The following is a 9,462-nucleotide window of genomic DNA, read 5'->3' on the forward strand; positions in this document are numbered from 1 at the left end:
CAGCTATCTTGTTACCCCTGCGTCCAGGTTATATGCTAGGATAAAATAAGAGCTGCAGATTCAGATTTAGCATACAGATTATAGAGGTTACCCCTTTTTTAAATCTTAATCTCTGTGACAGAGGTGTTTTCAATATATGCGCCACTGTTCCTTTTCATGCTTGTCTTTTCTTGTCTTTGCAAACTCTTCCCCGTGTTTAAGAACTTGACAGACCCCCACGGTTGGCTGAAAACCACTACTGGGTTAACATCTTATCAGTCTGTCGATGGCTGTGAAGTCTCCCCCTGTTGTCGGTTTGCTTGGTGAGGAGTCAACATAATCCTCTTGAAGAGGGTGGCTGAAATAACATGGAAACTGTGCTGATTCGACTTTGGGACAGCATACGGGGGGGGGGGGTTCTGCGCCCTTCCTGAGTGATTGACAGGTAGTGAAGGGAGAGAAATTTGACCCAGAAGTCATTTGTTTCCAATCATGTGAAATGGCATCCCCGAAACAGGAGAGAAGCTCGGCAGAGAGTCGGAACGTGTAAATATACTCCACCTTCATTCGATTAACATACACCGCGCACACACACACACATCAGTTATCTCCTAATAATAGCTGCCATACACTTGCTCACTAACACGGGAATGCACACACACACCACACACACACACACACACACACACACACACACACACACACACACACACACACACACACACACACACACACACACACACACACTCAGCTCCATGCCCTCCAGCCCTGCTCGCGTTTGGCTCCATCTCTTGTGAAGGCTTACACTGGACGCTGTTTTCTCTGCAAACTCAATAAAAGCCGGTTATTTATCAGGTCGTATTATGGGACGTGACAGAGCTCAGCTGTAAAAGTTGAAAGTGAAACCAGCTGTGGCTGAAATTGAATTACACCGAGTGAGTAATGTGAAAAGCAAGGGCAGTTTAACAGTTATTAAGCGCTCCTCCGCTGCCCCGTCAACCAGGCATACACTGCACTATATTTGTGCCTCACGAAGAGTGAAAGTCCTCTTTCCTCTCCTCCTCTTTTTCTAAATACAACTCGGACACTACCTATCGTGTGATCAGTTGTATTAGTTCACAGACGTGCTGACAGAACCTGATGCCTCCCTCCCTGTGTTTGCATGTTACTTTGTAGATGTGTGTATTCATACTCCTTGCTGGATGTCCCCATGTGTGTGTAGACAGGGGGGGTCAGTGGGGCACTACACAGGTATGCACTCCCGGACAGACCCCTGTCTAACAGCAGCAAAGGTTGGATGAGTGTAGGACAAACTGCTTTAACATATGGCCTGGCACCTGGCCTGCCCGTGTGTGTGTTAGTGTCGGTGTGTGTGTGTGTGTGTGTGTTGAGGTTTCCTCTAAGAGCCCCATCTGGGCCACACACTCATGTCATTCATCAGAGAAAGTGTTAATGAGCCAAACAGCTCTTACACTTTGCAACGTGCACTCAGCGATGCCGTATGTTCATTAACGAAGGACATGTTTCTGTTTTTTGCGTTACATGAAAACAAGGTGCTGCAATACTACAGGTTTTTCCACTTGCACCTTTTTATGCATTTTTTTTCTCTTTTCAGGTTAAGATTTTACCAAAAGAAACCCCCATGTGGCAGATTTAGAAAATATGGTGATTACAGATTAAACTATGTCTGAAAGAATATAATGTAGGTAAAATTATATGAACTCAACCTATTAAAATATGAAAATGTTGCTTACATGTCAATCCATCAGTAAAATAATAACATAACACAATAACATGAGGACGACAGGGGGCTGTCTGCATGATGAAAACTAATACCTTCCATCGCTCTCCTGTGAAAATGAGCTTACTGTGGGCGGAGAATAACACAGTTCTGCATTTTTAACTGATTTGAATTGTTTATTTTGCCTGAGATGAAAACATAAAAGAACACTCAATCATTCAGTTTACCAAAAAAAAAGTTTTGAAATCAGTAAACTTCGATTTGTACCTTATATTGAAAATACGTAAATTTACTTGGGTAGGATTTTGAATGCAGGACTTTAACTTAGGTGTGGAATATTTCAAAATTGGAGTATTGCTTTAAGTAAATGGTTTAAACACTTCACCACCATTGAATTACTTGTTGCTTTGTTTTTTGAGATTTTAAAACATACAGTATGAGCATGTTTGACAGGGGCCTTTCTGCTTTTGTAATGATGATCATTACTTTTATTATTAAAGTCTAATTAAAGTAGATAATAGTTACATAATGTTACTTGCAATTTAGTATTGTTAAAAAATGTTCCTGCTTCTATTAGTTGAACCATCTCCCCATTTGAACATTGTAGTGACGTGCACGCTTCTTGTATGGGCTAAATCCACAATAGGTTTAACTTTTAAAAGAAATCAACATCACACAGATGGTCGCGCTTTACCGTGGCCACGGTTGATGTAATTCAATTACTTTATCCTTGCTTTGTTCAGCTGAGTGGTTTGTCATCAATGGAGCTGTGTGTTATAGAGTGCAGGGTGGTGGGGACAGGGCTGTCAGCACTCGCAGCTTATGAGCAACAAACACCACACAAACTCTGACCCTGGCTGTCCATCACACGGAGCCATCCCTCCCCCTGAAGAAGAGCCAGAGAGCCAGAGAGCCAGAGAGCCAGAGAGCCAGAGAGCCATAGAGCCAGAGAGCCAGAGAGCCAGAGAGCCAGAGAGCGAACTCCTTCCTCGTCTGATGGACCGGATTCTACAGGTGCATGTATGTGTGTGTGCCTGGCATCGTTTTTTATTAAATACAAACCTATAAATCAACTCTTTTGGAACAAGAGATGTGAGATATTCTTTTTCTCTTTGGCCCTATACGCCGATCTCTGACAGAGGGATAGATCGTTCTTACCTCTTTTTGTTTCCTGTGTATGACAGGTTATCACTCTTGGGACAGATAAAGAGAGAGAGAGAAGGAGGGGGGGGATTGAGTGAGAATGATGCTCCATGTCTGATGTATCGGATGGCAGGTGAGGGGATGGGCTGGAGAGAAAAGAGTGATTTAACGCTGGCTTGTACTCGCCTCTCTTCATATCCCTGCCCCGCTTCTTTCATGTCTCAGCCCAGGGTCAACCCGCCTGCTGCCCCAGATGGTGCTGTCTGTCTTGGGCTGCCCTCTACAGGATGTGCCCCTCTCACCCCAACAACTACAGATCTGTACTCGCTTAATTGATTTCAGGGGAGAGGGCCCTCTTTCTCTTCTGTTTCACACACACACACACACACAGACAGACAGACAGCTTGCCAACAGCGAGTGCCCCCAGTGCACACACACATACACGCGGCTGGCGCTGTGTGCTGTCAACGCTAATTCAATTTGAGACGCGGCAGTGTGACTAACGGCAGACCAGCAGAGTGTTTTACCATATGCATATCACACACACACACACACTCTCTCACACACACACACACACACACACACACACACACACACACACACACACACACACACACACACACACACACACACACACACACACACACACACACACACACACACACACACACACACACCGGACACACACACCTCTGTTATGGCCATAATAATATAATTCCTTAAATCATTTTGATAGATCTCTTTTCCTGTTTTCCTCTTCATTATATAGGAACTTCTAGTCAACAACTACAACGCATCGCCTTATTTTCCTTCCACCTTCGTTGTCTCACCTCGAAATAACTTACACGTGTGAAACATGTAGTCGAAGCATAATCGACAAGAGCAATCAGAGAGAGTAGAGAAAAAAAAATTCAAAACTTCCTGTATCAAGATCCGGATCTGGATCCCTCGACTGTTACTATGGCCAAGACTTCATCTGATGAAAGAAAATGAAAAAAATATGCAGATCTGTCCATAACTTTTGGAGAAAAACAAAACCAATCACATAACCTCATTGAAAGAAATCCATAATTGCTAGGTGAATGTTTGTAGGTCACGAGAAGGGAGTAAGTACCTCTTATTTGAACTGCATTTTAACTGTGAACTTTTTCAATTGAAACAAGAAATAACAAGTGGACGATCAATTTTAAATGAAATACTACTGAAGTGACAGTATAGGGCTAACATAAAGAAACATACATGAACCAAAGTTCAATTGGCGAGATAAGCATGACATGGTACTACTTTGAGCTAAATGCTAAGTTCAGCATGTTAACACACTCACAGTGACAGTGCTACGATGCGGATGCAATGACGAATATGTCAGCATGCTAACATTTGCTAATTAGTGCGAAGCACAGGTACAACTAAGGCTGTCTGGATTTGGATTACTTGGCATTTGGTCACAAAGCAAAGTATTGGGTAAATTAAAATGTTGACCATGGGACACATGAAAATGTGAGGGCTCACCACAGCTCAGCCTCAGGGGAACATGATCTGTGCCAGATTTAACGCTAATCCGGACTTGTCGAAACAACTCTTCCTGTAGCCATGCTGCTTGCTTATAGCTGGAGCACTGTAGAGAGACAGAGGGAAAAGAAGAAAAGGCTTTGAGTGCTTTGCAGCACACACAGTCAAAGGGTGATCCGAGTGATCTGATCGCCTGGGGCAACAGTTCCCTGTGTAAGGCGATGAACTATAATGCAATAAAGATAAAGGGCTGTATCGTCTAATACAGTGTAGACGCAAGGACCGGCAGACAGCCTCAATAAAGAGCAAGAGGCGAGGCTACATGTCCATGTTCACGGGTTGTTGGACTGTAAGGGATATCAGGCCGGGCGATGGGGTGAGGTGAGGGTCAGGTGGAGGGGGGGTTAACAGGGTGAGGAGAGGGGTGGCGGGATCAGGTGTGTGTTTGTGTGTGGGTATGACAGCGGTTTGCGAGCGGGGGAGATCGGTTGAATCGCCACGAAGCGTGCACTGGAGAGCGTGGATGGATCGGGCCAGCTGTACCGGCGCGTGTGTGTATGTGTGCGCAAGAGGCAGTAAAACTGATTAAAAGCAGCGTTAACACATCTGACAGGAAGCAATGGTCAATAGGTGAGTGGAAACAGGGGAAAGCCTTCGGCTGGAACGATTAGACACACACACACACACACACACACACACACACACACACACACACACACACACACACACACACACACACACACACACACACACACACACACACACACACACACACACACACACCAGCAGCACCAGCAGATGGAGACCAGGGGAAGCCCTGGGCTGCGGCGATTGGTCACACATGCCCATCGATATCTGAGTAGAACCAATCAGCTCGGCTTCCTGTGTTTGACCTGACCCTTCACGGATAGTAATTGAATATTTCAAATGGGAGGCTGAGGCACAAGAGAGGAAAAAAAGAGCCTTTGCCACCTTACTGTATAAAAACCTATTCATCAAACACCATGTTAAACAGAGATGAGTGTCTTTACCGTTTACTCTCTCTCTCGACTGATGACGGACTGTGAACAAAACACGACTTAAAATTAAAATCACAAACAATACAAACAAGGACAAAAATATAACAGGCAAACATTCTAATGAAACATAGATGAATTGGTGTAATAAGGGAAAATTGAAATTTCCCTCGAAATATATATCATTCAAACACAGGTAGTGCAACAACTAACAATTGTTTTCATTATGGAATAATCTGAAGATTTTTTTGTTAATGAATCATCAAAATAGTGCATTAAAAACAACATCAAAATAGTGATTATCGATAACTAATTCATTATTTCAGCTCTAAATGCGAGAAAGTTTGTTCATTGGTTATTTATTGGAAACGTTGGTCATTATATTTGTTATTATATTATTCATATGTGCTTATTTTTCCTGCAGACAATTTTGTTTTGCATGTCAGGCTGACCCGCTGTGCACACAGACTGAATGACTCAGGGTTACGCAACCGTTGCCGCTGTCTCTTTTTTCCCTTATTAAATAGTTATTTCCAGGAAACTTCTGAGAAATTATCATGAACTGATCCAGAGGTTATGGCGCAGTGAATTAGTGTTTCCTTACGTTTAATTCTCAAGATAAAAAATTGGACTGCAGCTGCATGAATCCTATCCTGCTGATCTCCGTCTGGACCTATTTGTATCACATCCTGTGTGTTAGTCGTGTAGAAATCCAACCGGCCCTCTTTATTGCAATTAGAGCTCTTTTCACTGAGCCAGCGTGTGTGTGGCTCGGAGCTGCTCTCCCTCCTGTGCAGGAGCAGACAGGTTGACTGCGGGGACAGGACCACCAGCCCACCGGATCCCCGCCTGTCAGCGAGTTACACTCCTCTAGGACTCGGGACGGGGCTGTGCTGACGGCACTGGAGGGGAGAACCACTAGGTATCAACACCTTACACACACAAACACAGGTCCCCCCCCAGACGAACACAGGAGCTGACTCCAGCACATCTGGTGGAAGCATCCCTGCACGTGTTGGGACGCACAGAGCGGAGAGAAAAGCAGGACATGACAGACTCTCCCAGGTTTTAATCATGTTGAAAAGGAAGCGAGGAGCGACTGAGGGCTATGAATGGATTAAAAATCAAACTTACCTTAGCAGAGGGACGTGGAATTTTAATTTCAGGTGATTCAACTGCTGTTGGAAATGACTGACAACTGTTGGGTCAGCGGGGTCAGGCGTTTTCGGGAACCCCCCCCCCAACGACGAGGACTTCAAGAAGAGCGTGCGTGCTTGGGCGCACTGCAGACATCTCTCTCATCAAAGTATCTGGTAATCTGGCAAAAAAATAGAGAAATTGTGTCAGTCTGGGGCCACTGATGATGATTGTGAACGTAGTTAAGTCTGTGCTGATGATGATTGGTAAGGACACAAAGAGGGTCAGAGGTGGCCCAGCGCCACTCTGGAGGACGCCCATCAGCTACGGGGTTGCGGCTGTGTTCATGTAGATATTTGCGCGTGCTTAGACAGCACCTGTAATGGCTCCCAGCTGAGACTCAACACCCATGGGATATGGTGAATGCGTGTGTGTGTGTGTGTGTGTAATGAGGCTCTGGCATGCGAGCGGCAGAAGGCCGCTTCCTCTACATGTGACACCTTTGACCTTTCATCTGTTCCCTGTTGGGGAGAGACAGAGAGACAGAGAGAGGAGGGGTAAGATGGAAAAGGGGACGTGTGGAGGTGCAAAACTTTTTCCAGAACGCAGACATAAAATGACAAAAAAAGTGCGACGTTAGAAAAACTTTTTTTTAATGACTTTCGATCTGTGCATATAAGCGCATCGTGATCGACCACCGTGCTTCACTCTACATAACGAAAAGTCCCTTTCAAGCCAGACATTTGTGGCGAGACTTCTTTTTTGGACAAGATATTAAAAACAAATAATTATAATAGTTTGGGTTATAAACAGTGCGGCTGAGTCTGATGTACAAGGGACGATCCTCAGTCATGCTGTCATTACAGTATAAGTATGCCCTTAGCAATATTTCCTCAGTAAATAAATAAATTCACATGAATAAATATATTGATCTTTGTATTTTATACATGTTGTATATCCTGTTTGGAATGAGGTACAATACCTGGATTATAACAACAGTGAAAAAACAGACAGCACAGTGGTGTCCTATTGCTGAGCTAATAAATAATAACAGATAAAAGTTAAATATGCGTGTGCAAATGAATGCTATTATTGAGCAATGCAGTCAATACCAGGACTGTAAACAACAGCTCTGTTCTGCCACGAGGCAACTTCTTCATTCCTCACAAGAGAAAAAGGAACACAAAAGTGTGCACTGGGCACAGAGCTTAAAGGCACTTTTGCACCTTATCCATTTATTATCCACTTTTACTCTTTTCCCTGCCCGCCTCTTCTCCCTCCTCGGATCTTGTCCCTTTCTGCATCACTATGACGCCTGGTCTCGCAGCCTGGACAGCCTCTGGGAGAGCTCATCCTGATGACAACACACAACACAGGTGAATGAAACAGCGCAGGCAAAATAGCCAACAAAAACTGAACATACTGTACTGGCAGTCGGACTATTTTGAAGGAGGAAATATTTTCCTACCAACGTGAGACAGTTTTACGACACCAAAATCTTTCTTTTGATTATAACATTAGTGGCTACTAACTGGAAAAGTCATATTTAAACCCTTCTAGGTTTACACAGTCCCTCAAGTCAGAAAAAAAACATCTGTCAATGAGGAAGCTCCAGAGAGTGCACTTAACCCTTGTGGGTTGAAAGGGTGACTGCAAATGGTTTTCAGTTCTGTCCCACACAAATGACAGTGGTCAGCTTGAATCGTGTTGGTTACACTGGATTCCAGTGGCGAGTTGTCATGATGGAAAATGTATCAAACCATCTTTCAGAGCAACTCAAACACGTGCCACATTACCCACTTCTCCACCATCCCGTTGGTATGATCACTATGTCGCAACTAAATCGCTTTTAATGTAATATGTGGGCAACCTGCACTTTAAAAAAAAAAATTTGAAAATATCGAGTATATAGATCAACACTGGAGACGCGTGTTGAGCTGCTGGAGAAGTTCATGTGGTAATTTAATCGTTTTCTTTGTTGTAGAAAAAAACTTGCAACCTAAATAACTCTGACCACAGCCACTGTTCCAAACTACAAAATGTTCAACTTCTCCGTAGTACAGGAGGTGAGTGTTTGAGTTGAGCATCGCTTTCACTGCCAGCAAAAGTTGTGACACTAGTTCATGTGAAGCAATGACACGTCAACGGGTGATGAAGTTAACATGTGAAATCTGTTCAAGGATGCAAAACACCAGGAATAGTGGAATTTCAAAGCGATAAGAGCGAATGTGTTACCTGCTCTGTCGAGGCCACAGTAGAAGCCAGTGAGGAAGTACGGCCTGAAGGCAGCTCCAGGTGAAGATCCAAACTAAGAAAAAAGCTTTGAGCTCCTTCTTCTTTGTTGAATCAAACAAGTACGTACAGTATGCTTTTTTAATTTGCTGCATTTGTCCTCACACACAAACTCCTGTTTTGATTTTATTACTGTGCTCTAAAAATGAGGGCCATACTCACCCTGCTTGATCAGCCATCTCATGTAACAGCATATCCACTTCGTTCTGAGCAGCAAAAAGGAATTTCAAAAGGATTCAATGTTTGAAGGATTTCTGAGGCAAGAGTGTCCTCATAAGCAGCAGCAGGAGCCGCAGGAGGTTTGATCTTGTTGTCATAGACGGGTGCTAGTTACCTGAGGTGTTGTCAGAGTCGTGGTGTTGCCCATTGTGTCTTCCATCTGCGCTGTCTGCACGTCGAGAGTTTCAAATTGGCTTTCAAACTTGTCCATTAATGCAGAGACCTGGAGAGGGATGTGGACGCAGAAAACAAAGAGGGCAAAAGTCATAATAGACATATTTTAGATTAACGTTTCTGCATGGGTTCATGTTTTCACCTTCTCCAAGTTCATGCTTTTCAGTGTCGCGTCCATACTCTTCACCACCCCGGACATGGATTTAGACACCTGTGCAGAAAAGACAAAACAGAGCTATGACGTGTCGGTAG

General features: G+C 44.0%; 1 protein-coding gene across 2 annotated transcripts in view; it reads right to left on the minus strand.

The window, feature by feature from the left end:
• Positions 1 to 2,754: 2,754 nt before the first annotated feature.
• The window catches only part of LOC118320012 (charged multivesicular body protein 1b-like), an 8,593-nt gene continuing 1,885 nt past the window's right edge, over positions 2,755 to 9,462 (minus strand). Inside the window, exons 3-10 of one of the 2 annotated variants that reach the window (XR_007031509.1) lie at positions 9,353 to 9,421; positions 9,152 to 9,259; positions 8,980 to 9,023; positions 8,761 to 8,833; positions 7,752 to 7,879; positions 6,523 to 6,706; positions 4,373 to 4,478; positions 2,755 to 3,839 (exon numbers count right to left, since the gene is read on the minus strand). Coding sequence is in view for 1 of the 2 variants with exons in the window: in XM_047334694.1 (XP_047190650.1) it covers positions 7,832 to 7,879; positions 8,761 to 8,833; positions 8,980 to 9,023; positions 9,152 to 9,259; positions 9,353 to 9,421 (342 nt within the window). In the remaining variant the exon portion in view is untranslated. Of the gene's footprint in view, positions 3,840 to 4,372; positions 4,479 to 6,522; positions 6,707 to 7,156; positions 7,880 to 8,760; positions 8,834 to 8,979; positions 9,024 to 9,151; positions 9,260 to 9,352; positions 9,422 to 9,462 lie in introns of those variants that run through there. The other variant, XM_047334694.1, reaches the window with a different exon arrangement.

This window comes from Scophthalmus maximus, chromosome 9 (assembly GCF_022379125.1).
Source record: "Scophthalmus maximus strain ysfricsl-2021 chromosome 9, ASM2237912v1, whole genome shotgun sequence".
In the NCBI taxonomy this organism is placed as follows: domain Eukaryota; kingdom Metazoa; phylum Chordata; class Actinopteri; order Pleuronectiformes; family Scophthalmidae; genus Scophthalmus; species Scophthalmus maximus.